At 40.0% G+C, this 14,816-nt stretch overlaps 1 protein-coding gene across 2 annotated transcripts in view; it reads right to left on the minus strand.

Moving 5' to 3' along the window:
- Positions 1–6,773: 6,773 nt before the first annotated feature.
- Positions 6,774–14,816, minus strand: part of znhit6 (zinc finger HIT-type containing 6) — a 44,827-nt gene continuing 36,784 nt past the window's right edge. Inside the window, exons 9-10 of one of the 2 annotated variants that reach the window (XM_004562125.6) lie at positions 10,197–10,321; positions 6,774–7,723 (exon numbers count right to left, since the gene is read on the minus strand). In XM_004562125.6, coding sequence (XP_004562182.2) covers positions 7,473–7,723; positions 10,197–10,321 — 376 coding nt within the window. In that variant the 3' untranslated portion in view covers positions 6,774–7,472. The remainder of the gene's footprint in view (positions 7,724–10,196; positions 10,322–14,816) is intronic. The other variant, XM_004562126.5, reaches the window with a different exon arrangement.

Raw genomic sequence — 14,816 nt, forward strand, 5'->3', positions numbered from 1 at the left:
AAGTTCTTAAAAAAAATAGAAATATATTGGACATTATTTCCCAAAAGCAGATGCTATAGACTTTAATGATCCATGCAGATATGCTCCTAATAGACATTAAAAACTTCAATGTGTGAAACATAAGTTCAGAGAAAATCAAGATAATTGAAATCTGCTCCACAATATCTAATGCAATAAAATAAAAATTCTTCTCGGTTAGCATTTAAAAGTGTGCTTTGAACTCTCGAGCAGCATTGGGCTGAAGGGTTTGCTGATGTTGCTGTGGAACACTAAGTGACAAGGCTTAATGCATTTTCCAAGTCTTTTGTTTCCCCCATGCTGGGTAATTGCAGCTCAGTTTCCACCATTGTGAAGGGATAAGGGCTTGAAAGTCTTCAGTCATTATATTGCCACCTACTTTCGCCTGTAAAACCATTTCTGATGTTTTTTCTGCATCTTTTGATCTCTGGAACTGACCACAGCTGTAGCATGGAAAAGTAGCTAATGAATGGTAGCAGTGACTTTAGGCTTCGTGGGCTAAAAAGTTCCTGCGTTTCTCTGCTTTTCACAATTGGTAACTGGGTCAACACACAAAAATATTAAAAAAAGAGACACGTATACGCTTACTAAATGCTGTCTTACAACTAGCGCTCTTAATGCCAGCTCTTTCAGATAGAAAACACAGACTTCGAGTAGATTCGAAAAACTCCCATTTGAAAGCTTACAATCCCATTTCATATTGCAGGCAAGGTGGGACTTATAATGACATCCACAGGAACTCTTTCCAACAGAACTCTTTAAACATTCTAACTACCTTGGCTTCTTTACATGCACAGGAGCAAGAGTCTCGCTGAGCTTCATCCTGCTGCGAGAACTCTATATACTCCCACTGAATTCATGACTATAAATGATGTCTGAAATCTCGATAGGTATTATTAAAATGCCCGCATCACTCCAAATGCCAGTGCTGCACCAGTCTCCATCTTGCCTTTGATGGCTTTTAAAAACTTGAATTCCTTCACATGGAGCTGCATCTCCAACTTAACCACAACAGCCACGACAGCCAAAAGAAGGTTTAACATGCTTGATCAGTAAAGTCAGTCAGCTGCCAACAATCACTTCGTAATTTAGTCTATGACCAGCACAAGTCTTTCAGCAGAGCTTTAGAGTGCCTAAGCAGAGATCTCTTCAAGACTAGCACTCCAATACAAGGTAATCACATAAACTCACCAGCAGCTGCATTAGGTTTAACTGTTTAATTGCTCATTTATGCAAATATCAGCCAATCAAAAGGCATCAAATCAGTGCATTTACACCAGTAGACATACTCAAGATAGCCTGAAGAAATTCAAATCGAGCATGAGAACAGGGAAGAAAGTTTATTTAAATGACTTTGAACGTGGCATGGATGTTGGTGGGCTGGTCTGAGCATTTCAGAACTGCTCATTTCCTGGGATTTTGCCACAGAATCATCTCTAGGGTATATAGAGAAGAGGCAACAGCAATTCAAAATACCACTCATTACATACAAGGTATGCAGAAGAGCATCTCTGTTGAACCTTGAAGCATATGGGCTACAGCAGCAGAAGACCACACTGGCTGCCATTCCTGTCAGCTAAGAAAAGGAAAGGCGCCTGCTGAAAGGCTTTCAGCAGAATAATGCATCCTGTCTTTTTCATCATCACTGTGTCCCATCACATTAAATCAGTGCGCTCATTACAGCCACATTTTGCATGTGATTAAATATAGTCTCAAAAATGGTTTTAATATACATTTGCATTATTATTTCAAGAAGATGTAAATCTGTAAGGCTACATCCCACCAAATGCAGGACTAATGGTTATTTTCCTGTCCACATGCCCAGTCTCCTTGAAAGAAGACTAAAGTCCTAATTGCTTCTGTTGGTTAGGTGGGCACATTGAATGCTCATGTCTCTGCAAATAGGTTAATGCATTGTAAAGTGTAAAGCACTTTGGATCTGTATAAACACAGTCCTTTTCATATTCTCTCTGCAATGAACAGGTTTACAGCTGGGAAATAAGAGTTCTGGGAAAATGGAAAAATCATAATGCTTGTGCACAGTTCCTACACTGACGTGTAACAGAAAGTACAATCAGAAAGAAACTCAGGATGATTTCACCACGATAACCCAGAACTGATACCAAAAGGATAATAGACATCAAGCATGCTCTGTTAGTTCAGACTGTCAGGTTGACATAAAACAGACAAAGGGAACAAGTGAATGCATGCATACAACTGGGAATGTCTGTGGAGCGAGTCCAGAGACAAGATTTCAGCCTTATTTTTATTTTTTATTCATATTCATGTGAACAGTGTTTCATTGTAATGGAGAGACACAGAATACCAATAAAATATTTAGAAAATAACCCTGTTACATAGAAGTTATACATTGATTTGCATTTGTCTTTTGGTGAAATAAGTATTTTATCCCCAAACAAAATATGACTTAGTAGTTGGTGGAGAAACCCTTGTTGGCACGCGCAGCGAGATGTTTCTTGTATCTGACCACCAGGTTTGCACGCATTTCAGGAGGAATGTTTGGGCCACTCCTCTTTACAGAAACTCTCTGAATACTTTAGGTTTTTTGACTGCTTTTAGCAACTCGAAGCTATAGCTCCCTCCACAGATTCATATGGGACTGAGGTCTTGAGACTGGCTAAACTACTCTATGACCTTAAAGTGCTTCTTCTTTAGACACTCTTTTTTTCTTTGGTGAGATGTTTTGGGTCATTGTCATGCTCAAAGACGCAGCCACAACTCATCTTCAGTGTTCTGCCTAAGTAACATTGAAGGGAAGGAGGTTTTTGTTCAAAATTTTATGGTACATTGTCCCTTCCATTGGCCCGTGAATGCGCGAAAGTCATCCAGTGTCCATATTAGACTATGGGTCTTTGGGTCACGGCAACCTTGTAGTTGTTGCAAGATATCAGTCCATCAGTCCGTGTAGTTTTGGGCTGATCTACCACTTTTCTCATGATCATCCTCACCCCATGAGGTAAGATCTCGCATGGAGCTCCAGACCAAGGACGACTGATGGTAATTTTACATTTCTTCCAATTCTCTGTAACCGCAGCAGTCATCAACTTCTCATCAAGCTTCCTGCTGATGGACTTGTAGCCCTTTCCAGCCTTATGTCGGCCTATAATCTTTCCCCTGACATCCTTTGACAGCGCTTTGGTTTTGCCCATGTTCGTGAAGAAGTTGGAATGGAAAAAACTGATTCTGTGGACAGGTGTTTTATATATGTTATATGAGTGTCTCAATAGATAACAAGTATCTGTGATTCCAAAAGGTGGATTCTGTTCATCTGAACACAGAATCCTCCTTTTTAAAGAGAGCAAACTTACAAATTCTGCAGGGGGTAAATAATTATTTCCCCACTGTCTTCAGTATTTGTGTCTGTTCAGAGGATGCGAGCTTATGTTGGTAAATGCTAAATTTCAGCTTGTTTGGTTGTTTAACTATTAGTGACGTGGCTCTCATATCTTGTCTCCAGTTGCAGGAAGGTTTAGTCTAACATGACAGTATGACAAGAACTATGAATTAATTAGGTGTGGAGTTATGCTATCCTTTTGCTCATGCTACATAAAATGTTACTAGGAGTCACACTTTCAGAACTCTCTCAATGGGAGCCTTCAGGCACAGTGTATCCTTGAAAGTGGCTTAATATGGCTCTGTGCAAAATTACACTAAAGTACTCGCACATAATTCCATCTTACAACATCTCTACATGCTGAAAAGGTACCGTCTGTTGACCAGAGAGAACTTGTAGTATTGCAAAATAAGTGGCTTCAGATTTCCCATTAGCTCTATGAGCTTGATAAAGAACAGACCACAGTAAATTATTACTGTAGGATGATCCAAAATGTCACATAATATATTTGGGGAAAGCAAATGGCCTCGATTAGTTGTACTTCTGTTCACTTGGAACACAAATAAGCTTAAAAGATTTCATTTAAAAATGTGAAGTACGCTTGCAAAACGTAACTCTTAGGATGCACAATGTGCCATGCAAAGATGTGTGACATCTGGCTCTTGAAGCATGACTTTATGCTTCAGTACCTGCCTTAGGTCACCACAGCAGAGCCATATCCCCAGAGCTGGTCTTGTTAAAAGAAAAACAGCTCTGCACGCAGTACAAGTGAGCCTTACCCATCAAATTAAGAAAAAATTAAGTGGGAACCGACTTCAGAAATTTCAAAGGCAATTTAGATAATATAGAGGCATTATTTCCAGTGCCTGTGCTATCCGCAGACTAAAAACAGCCTCAATTTCATTTTAACAGCAAGCAGCAACAAAGGCACAACTTTTGTGTGGTCACATTGAGTAACTTTATTGGGACAGGAAAATTAAGAGAACTGCTAAAATAAAATAGATGGTAATTCAGCACAAGAAGAGCCATGAGAAAAAACAAGAAACAGATGAGCCAGGAGCAGCCACTCTTTAGTACTGTACTGTAGCGGTAGTCTTTGGTACTGCTCAGACAACAGATCTTGAACAATTTCTAAATATTAGATTGTATACTGTACACAGTAGGGAAGAAGCTACAATGCAGCAACAGTGTACGGGGTATGAAGTGATCTAATAAAGCACCACTATTTTTTGGTTGAAGGACAAAACACCCCTACTGGTTGTGTAGGCTTTGTGCGCCAGTCAGTATAAAACACAATTAACGAATCATATCTATTAAACTCAGGCAACTGGTGGGGAAAAAAAGACAATCCGACTGTTTCCGATACACGTAGGCAGATTTTTTTAAAAACTTTTAGACAGAGCCAAGAGAGCTGTTAAAAACAGTTTTTTTAGAAAGCATTTTCAGATCTGCAGCAGTAAAATTAAAAGCTGTAAGCCAAAACATTGAACAATGCTTTGGGCTGATAATGTTTACATGGAAAAGTGTTTCTAGATTTATCTGGATATGAGCGTGTGGTTCAAAACGTATGCCCAAATTGGAACACAGATGCTAAAGTTGCACTACTCATTTGAAGCGTTAAGGCACAATCACTTGTGAGATCACCGCCCTTAACTGCAAAAGGGTGGAAAATGCGTCATCACAAGGCAGACATCAAAGGGTAGCCGTCCATCAGGGTTAACATCCAAAAAAAGGTTAGCAAGGGGTCATAAAAATACATCCATAAACATGGGCCCCACCAATGGGCTGCACGGTTAGTTATTACTGGCACGCTGTTGTGTGGCAATAAACTAACATTAGGTAAGAATACAGAACATGGAGGCACCATATACGTAAGTACATTTACACAGGGAGACACCCTGAGGTGTCAGGAAAAACAAGCATGTCAACATGAATTTTTATTAGTTGATGGAAAAACGAGACTAATGATCTTAGTGAAGCTTGACAGAAAGGAGAGCTGCTGAACTTTAAAGGTGACTGAGGAACAATTTTCTGGTTTCCAGAAGTTTTCACTTAAATGAACAGAGGGAGACACTGCTCAACGAGAGTGAGACGGGCATGAGTTCTTTTCTGCATTTTTTGGTTATTGTTAGTTTAGCTATTAATTAGCTTTGGAGTTTACGATTATATCACATGATCTCTACAAGCACCGTTTCTTTTGTTCAGTAGTTGCGGTCCTTTTATGAGTCATGTTTTGACTGTATCCGAAACGTGACCAAGTGTTGCTAGACACCGGGCTTGATACTCACCTTAAAGAAAAGTTGAGTCACCCCCTATTTCTTTACGTGGGTGCACCAAATTATTGAAACATGTGCAAACATGCATGGAAATAAAGTACATAAGGCAACAACAGAGTTTGTACAATTCTACAATTTTAATAATTGTAAAAGTCAATAGTTTGTATGACCACGTTTATTCTTAAAGACAGCCTTAACTCTTTATCAGCTTGTCATTTTTTTAAGCAGTCTTCGGGAATAGTTGTCCAGGCTTCTTGAACGATATTCAAAGCTCCTCTTTGGATGTTGATTTTGTTCCATTTCCTATCAAGACGATTCCACACAGCTTCCCTGATGTTGGGTCCAGGCAGTGGGAGGCCTGTCCATGACTGATGGCATTTTATTGTATTTGTGATCCGAAGGAAAACTTTTTCTGGACTTGCAGTGTGTTTGTCTTGCTGAAAAATTAAGCTACTGCCAAACAGACTTTTTTCAGATGGACCTCCTTTTTTTTCCCTTTTCGTTTCGTAAGGACTTTCACATACTGCTAATCTAGTTTTTTTTTTTTTTTTTTTTTTTTTTTTACATCCCCCACTTCTCCAGTTTCCTGAATTTCTGAACGAGAGCATATAAAATTGGTTCTTTGTGATGTTATCAGTTATGTGGAGACAACATTGGAGAATCCCTTGAGATTTTGGACAAAGTCAGCATTAAGTGGCTCTCTGAGGATAATAAGATACAAGGACTAGACTGAAAATTAGTGAAAAAGCCCATAAAAGCCCAGTGAACTTAATACATTACAAATACATATTCAATACAAGTCATTTCTGGGCTTTTCCTGTTGTCCACCATATGGAAGCAAATTTACATGTTTCCACATATAGAAACTAAATAAATTGCATTGAGCTTTTGTATTTTTGAGTGTCAAGTGCCCCTAGAATTTGAAGATTTAACATTATGCAAATTATTTTATTTTTTTTAAAAATCACAAACCCTCAAACAGCTGTCAAACAGCTACATCAGCAAACACAGTGATGGCCTCAGAGTTTTGTTTACAAGATTTTCTATGTTAATAAAAATATATTTTTATCTTTGCAGTATGAGAATTACACATAAAGGGGAAATAAGTATCATGAAAACCAACATTTCCAAACACTGATTTTATTTGACAAAGCAGAAATCCAGACAAATATAAAAACTGAATTTAAAAACACACAAATCCTAGTACAGATGATGGTTTTTAAAATAAATTCATTTAATAACAAAACAACATTTTTAACAGAATAAGATGTTATTAACACATTTATTTTACTAACATATATATATATTGCTTTGAAATTAAAGTAATATCAAAACCCTAAATATTATCAGTGATTCACTTATGAAATCAGTCAGTATAAAAATAAAAACTGAAATGATTCTAAGTGCAAATAATAATACATTTCATTAACAGTTATTCTCGCTACTGAAAATGACCTATATACAAATACTGAAAAAGGACTAAAGTAAACTGACAGAAGACTGATGACTTCCTGTGACGTGTGCAGCATCACAGCCTCAGTATCTGGATACTGTCATTCCAATCCCCCGGCTGTCAGCAGCATTAGCTGACTCATTTTCATCTCCACAGGCAGGGATATGAGAATAGCCATCGGCTCTTTAAGAGCCCCCTTCCTTAGTCATGCTGACCTCCGCTCTTTCTTCAGTAATCCCCTCATCATTCACTGATCCCTGCTGCTGTCACTGTGTTCATTAATAACAACACTGTCCACCACCGACTTCTACTGCACTTCATCTTTAGTCACTTTCGTGTCATTATTGGGATCTTTGGCATCGTCGCAGCTTTAATCACATGGGATATTTTTATCGTCTTCATCACTACTGTCTGTGATCTCTCCCTCCTCTTGCTCCTCATCTCCTCTCTTTGCCTTTTTCTGTGGTGGGGGTTCCATCTCTTGGGCAGTTCTGCTGATGTTGGTTTCTCCTGTTGTGGGAGATCTTTGTGGCGATGGCGAAACTTGGGTCGCAGTTTCCTTTTCTTGGCCAACCTTGTCATTCTTTGCTGCAAAAGGAGCACAAGCTGATGCAGGTTCAGCTGAAACAATATAATCCCATTTTTATAAGGTGACTGCACACAGTTATTTCCTATAGTAAAACTCTAACAGGTTAAAACATGTACATGAGAGTCATGAGAGAAAAAGAGAAGCATTGGGAACAACTTGTGTTATGTTGAAAGCGATATGCAACGGTAACTACACCCTGGCTAAGTTTCGTGAAACTGGTTCAGTGTTGGATTTGCCAAAATGTGGACGCAAGAAAACTGTCACTAATGAAGACATATCAGTGGCTGTCCTAGCTTCATTCAGCAAGAGCCCACAGCGTAGCACTCGCCGCATGTCACTGGAGAGTGGCATTAGTTGAACATCCCTTCAGTGGATATTAGCTACACACAAATGGCACCCTTACAAACTCCAGCTACTGCAGCATCTCAACGAGGATGACCCAGATCGGCGCACAGAATTTGCAGAATGGGCAAAACAAAAATTGGAACAGGACCCTCAGTTCATGCAGAAGATTTTGTTTAGTGATGAGGCAAACGTTTATGTGAATGGTGAAGTTAACAAACAAAACCACCGCTATTGGTCTGACACTAACCCACATTGGATGGATCCCTCCAAGACTGTTGGAACAACAAAAGTGATGGTTTGGTGTGGTATATAGGGTACATCGATAGTGGGTCCATTCTTCATCAATGGAAACCTCAAGGCCACTGGATATTTGAAATTACTACATAATGATGTGTTTCCCTCTTTGTGCACTGAAGCTGGCACGTTCCCTGAGTTTTTCCAGCAAGATGGTGCACCGCCACATTATGGGTGCCAGGTCCAAGCATTCCTAGATGAACAGTTTCCTGGAAAGTGGATTGGTCGTCGTGGGCCAGTTGAATGGCCCCAAAGGTCTCCCGATCTGACCCCCTTAGACTTTTATCTTTGGGGTCATCTGAAGGCAATTGTCTATGGTGTGAAGATACGAGATGTGCAGCACCTGAAACTACAGATACTGGATGGCTGTGCTGGCATTTCTCCTGCGGTGTTGCTATCAGTGTGTGAAGAGTGGGATAAGAGGGTTGCATTGACAATCCAACACAATGGGCAGCACATTGAACACATCTTATAAGTGGTCAGAAACTTGTAAATAACTCATGAAAGAATAAAGTTATGTTGAAACCAAGCACACCATTGTTTTTCTTGTGACATTACCAATAAGTTTGATGTGTCACATGGCCCTCTTCCTATTGAAAAAACAAACGTTTTATTCAAGATGGCCGACTTCTAAATGGCCACCATGGTCAACACACATCTTGAGGAGTTTGCCCCCTCACATATATTAATGTGCCACAAACAGGGCTTTAATATCACCAACCATTCCCATTTTATCACGGTGTATCCATATAAATGGCCCACCCTGTAGATCTGACACCCAAGAGTGGTATTGCAACATTTCCAGTGAAGTGACGAGTGAGCTCTGCGCGACAGAAACCCAAAGATAACTGACTTTAACCTTTTGGCTACGTTGGGGCTGCAGACAGTACTTTCTAAGACTTCTGTCATATTTCAGGTCTGTTTATAGAACAAAATATAGAATTCAGTTTAAACTGTCTGGCTGCACGGTGCATGCTTGGAGCCTGCCAGACCCCCAACATTACTTCAGCAGATACAGTCGCTGCCACGCTGTCCAATTGCTTGTTATCATTTCCCGTCTAGCTTCACAGTCCATGGCATGTGTAATCATCAGTGTGTTTCTACAGCTAACCTTATAGGAAAACAGCGTGGTACCGAGGCCTTATCACTAAAAACACAGACACGCACACACTCAGACTAAAAATGATCTCATTCGCCATTCGGCTAGTCTGGCTCTGACAGTAACTGTGATACTGTGTTTGTGTGGTCTTTTGTGATCATACCGAAAGTACTGCGATAACCACAGCTGGACCGAACTGTACACATCTCACAGGAACCAAACGGATGAGCGTGCTTTTCGTGACACGCTGTCCTGTTTTGACGCGACTGATGGTTCTCGACACTGAAAACCCAGCAGTAGTGGAAAGTGACGCAGAGGTGAGAAGAAGCACGGACTCATCTCCTGTTTTCTCGTCTATTCTCACTTCACAGCTTATGAGGTCAATCTTCAGCAATAAGCCATGTTTGATCCTCTTTCTGGCCACAATTGCAGTTGAGGTTAAGGTGGTGTAAGTGATGTTGAACAGAGCACGCTCATTTCCTTTTGGGTAGCATGTTGCCATAGTGAAAAATAAGGGAACAAAGTCTTAAAGCCTCAGCTGGAGAAACCAGGACATGATACAATGCTGCTGGAATCGGGGGAGTGGAGAGAGATTGGCGTTTGGGGGCTACATAGTATTTGAACTCATTATATATTCATCCTGTTGTTTAGTTACTAAAAGTTGTTTGGAAATCAGCAGAAAAGCATGCATGCAGGGGAAAATAACAGAAAGTTAGATGAGATGAGAAAAAGGGCTGAGATTAGGGTGGGTGTGTTTGTTTTTTTACCTGGTCCTTTCAGTGGATAGTCCTTCCAGTGATCTTTGAGTACAACATGCAGCTCAGGATATTCAATCAGTGTTTTGTAGCTCAGGTTATCCCTCAGGCTCTTCTCAATGTCCAACTCATGATACCTATTTTAAATCAAATGAAAGCACAAAAGAGACCAAACGAGTGTTTATAACAAAGAGATGTCATGCAAAAATAAAGTCACATCACTACTGTTGGACCTCCTAAACCGGCAACTGCAGCTCTTTATTTCTCTTGTCGCCCGAGGCACAGTGACTGCTGACGCTCATTAAAGGATTGATAGAGATTTGAGTCATGGCTTGGCAGAAAAACGAGATCCTGCTCAGTGCCTGTCTCGTGGAATGGAAACTGACTTTAGTTGAGAGTCGACGACATCTCTCAAGCACAGCTTTCTTACCGCTCCTTTAACTATTTGCACTTGATGACATCAGCCTAGCTTTGTCTTAAAGTAGACCTGTGGCACATTAGAGATGGTCATAAATCACCGATCTGAATAGTTGACTGGATTCTTGGAGACATGAGCTAGCAACACAGAGCCAGCTTAGGTTGCTGTCACCAAAACACAAGACATCAACATGTGTACTGTCGAACCGTAACTGACTTAAGCCATTGTTTGTTTTGGAAAAATCACATGAAAATTAGATCCACCCAGGTATCCACCCACTACGCGCACCGATCAAAACACTGCTATAATGTGACATTTACAGGTCATTAATGGAGATTATTACTACTACTACTACTACTACGCATTATTTTACATATTAACAGCCACAGCACATTTTTTCCTGAAGTAAAACAAAGTGACGTTTCAGATCAAAAGGAGAATCCAGTGTGAAAAGCCACAATATGCAAGAAAGTAGCATACTTACAATGACTGCATCCACTTTGATGTGCACACCAAATATCTACTGTTTCCATGTCATTCATTTTTATGTCTTACTGATAAAGAGATTACTCTTAACGGATGTTTTTTACATTTTTTCTCGGGGGGGGGGGCTAAATTAAAACATACATGTTGGTAAACAACCATTTAAGAGGGGTAGCTGGCAAACAGAGAGAGTGGCTCCCTGCAGTGTTAAATCCTGGATATTTCTGAAGATCAAGACCGGGTGGCTCAGCCAAGAGCGTGCACACATCTGGTCTCTATATAATGTTCTTGTGAATGAACAGAGGACACACTGATGTTCTCTTCAGGGAGGTTCCCATTGTTTTCCTTCTGCTGCCGAGTCCCATCAGCAAAGAGACAGCCGTGTAAAATGGGAAGGACATAGAGAAACTGCAAATATGACCACTGAATACATACACCAATCAGCCACAACATTAAAACCAACAACAGATGAGTCAAGCAACATTGACCACTCCGTCACACCGCAAATCTCTAGCTGGAAACCTTCAGGCCTGGTATTCATGTGGATTTGAACTCTGGGAAACACACCGAACACCCAAAAGTTGTTGCCTTACCTGGCAGAACAACACAACAAAATAAACTGGAGAAAGTCTTTAGGAACATGACAAAGAGCTCGAGGCATTGCAAGATCACGTGCAAGATTGAGCTGTTTTGGGGATGGACAGCCATCGCAATATGAAACTGGAGGTTTTAAATGGGAACGATCTCTGTACTGTGATGTTGAAAACTATTAGATTAAGATATAAATCTATTGCAAACATACAATTACACAAGTCCAGTTGCACAAGCGTTCTACAGAATAACACTGCTGTTAATTGTTAAGACAATCTTATTGTTTGAACTGATATTGACTCACAGGGTGCGGCTGGCTGCAGAAGGTTTCCGGGATTCCTCCAAAAATTTTTGACCTCAGTTATTTTTCCTCACGCAATGACAATGTCCCCTTTCATTTTTGTTAACTGCTAAAAAGTAGGCACTCAGAAAAGAAAATGTGAATGCAAGTAAAAGTTGCAGCTGTTCCACCACATTGCTGATTTGACCTAAAAATAACCTAAGGAAATGGTATAAAATACAGAAGGCGTCATCAGATCAGACATGGAAACCAAACTATGTTGAAATCACACAACAGATCAGCACAAGCCGAACTCCATCAACTCCACCTCTGATGGTAAATCTCTTATCTTAGAGATGAATGATTTTTTTCCCCCCAATGGTTTCCCGGAAATACACTGCTAAAAAAAAATAGCTCAAAAATAGCACTCAGTAAAAAAAAATAAAAATACAGCAAGTACGTTGTATATTTTTAAGACACCTGGTCTCCATATTCCACTTCAAGTGCTCTACAATTTAAACAAATGGGATTCTGTAATTTTAAGGAAGCATTGAATTGACATCATTTAAACATAGACACAAAAATAAGCCTAGAAGTCAGTCACTTTCCAAAATTCAGAAGCACTACACGTTGCCAACAGCTCCACATTTTCTCCTGCACCAAAGGACTCAGCGTGCAGCACCTGTCCTTCCCGTCCTACTTCGGTTCACCTCATCATCATATTTTGTGTCACAATTTAATTGTTTGTGTTTAACAAGGTTTGTGGCCTTGCCACATTTGTCACACACCGCATCTTGGCTGTTTGTGACTCTGCCTATGATCCTCAACTGAGTGAGTGCGCCCACTGATGCATTTATACAGCCATATTTTGTATATCACTATGACAGGCGGAAGAAGTAGTTCCTAACAATCATTCAGACAATTTCAATAATATAGTTACTTTCCATTGTGTTCCTGTTAATCATGAACTACAAGTTTACCTGAAATCACTAAAATATCGATATTTCAATATGACATTTGATTCTAGAACATACATTTCTGGCACTGCAAGAATCGATACTTCAGTAGCAATTTGCACAACACTACTCTACCTGCATATTCTCACAACATGAGATAGGGAAGTATCGTGCACCAGGAAGAACCCAGGACCCACCGCACCAGCACAGGGTCTGAAAATGGGTCCAAGGATTTCAAGGACAAAAGAGTGGAGACGAGTCCTGTGCTGGGAGACAGCAAATCTTCTGGCAAAGGCACATGTTAATGTGCCATCCTGGAGGATTTGGACTGCCTGTACAACCTCTGTAGGGCCTTGCCTCATGCTAACAATAGTGACATTGACTTTAGCCAAATGCAAAACTAGTGGGGTAAAAAAAAAAAAAAGAGAGAAAGAAGTGAAAAAAAATGTTAGTGACCTCCATCTGTAAAACTAGGATGTGCAAATCAGGCTCTTTCTTTTTGGGCTATAACACCAAAACACAATTTTAAAAAGCTGTTTTAATGGCTTTTTTTGTAATGTTGCTTTGGCATAAAAAAAGACAAACATAATTCATATTTTGCCTACACATTCACATTCATAATTAGATCGTATTTTCAGAGTAATTCTTTGTCAGAACTGCATAAAGTCTTATGGCTGTTAACTCTGGCTGACCTGTACTGAATGTGGACATCAAGGTAGAGCTATTAGTCAGTGTCCTAGGCAACCATCCCTGTCCACACTTTATACACTTAATTGCACCTTTATTCCTTAATTTCAGGGTGTAACTCCTCTTAAGCCAGGTTTGGAAAAGTTTGCACTACAGAGGTTCAGTTTAAAAAGTAACACAAAACTGTTTCAGTGCAGACCTTCAAGCACCATGTGTCTGCCCATGTTCTCCCAAACAAAAATTACAGCAAATTTTACCAAAAGTGACAACTGAAGATAGTCAAACAGTGCTTTTTAACAAACACTATTTCACACTGTGTGTTTGTGTAAAAGCTGAAGTCACTTGAAAGAAGAAAAATGTCATTATTACCTAATGAATACCTTAGAAATGCCTTGCTGTTCAGCAACCAGCAGGAGACCTGAGGTAAGCATCTGCTGTGCAGAAACATACTTGAACGTAGCATTAGGGCAAGCCGAGGGAGAGCAGATAGAAAAGCTCCAGGGGACTAAGGAAAGCACTAGCCACAAATATGTGAGAAAAAGAACAGCTTCAACAGGACAGGAACATCACTGCCTTAAGGCAACAGCACAATACTGGTTAAAAAAACTAAACTAAAAAACCCAGAAAGCAGAAAAATACGGTTCGCTTTGTAAAAAGAGCAGCTCCATTTTAGACATCAAGGATGCATCCCTCTCCGTCTGGCAGACTGAGAGGAAAGGCAGTGGTAAGGGAAAAGAGGAGAGGGCATCCCCAGGATCACATGGGAGGAATGACTAAAAAAAAAAATAAACACGAAAAAAAAACAACAACCCCATAAACAAACATCAGAAATGTGTGAATGGTTCCCTTGATGCACATGCTCACCTTTCCAGTAAGAGGATGTGGGCTATACAAGCGCCACTTATTTTAGCACAAGAACTCCTTTATTGGAGGTGGTTGATATTCCAGTAGACAACAAAAAACACGCAGTCATACCTTTTGTGTTAGACGTGGCAAATGACCACTAAGAAGCCATGACTACTTCTATCCATGACTTCTTAACATTAATAACACTGTAAAATTAGGGGTTTTCCACCAAGTCTGCATTATTCAGAAAGTAGAGGCTTATTTGTGGTTGAAATAATCCGACCGGATTTGGAACCTCTTAAACAAGATACAAGCGCAGATAGGGCCTCTCTTCTCATTAAAGTAGAACCTGTTGACACAAGACTGAGATG

This window comes from Maylandia zebra, linkage group LG17, assembly GCF_041146795.1.
Source record: "Maylandia zebra isolate NMK-2024a linkage group LG17, Mzebra_GT3a, whole genome shotgun sequence".
Lineage (NCBI taxonomy): Eukaryota > Metazoa > Chordata > Actinopteri > Cichliformes > Cichlidae > Maylandia > Maylandia zebra.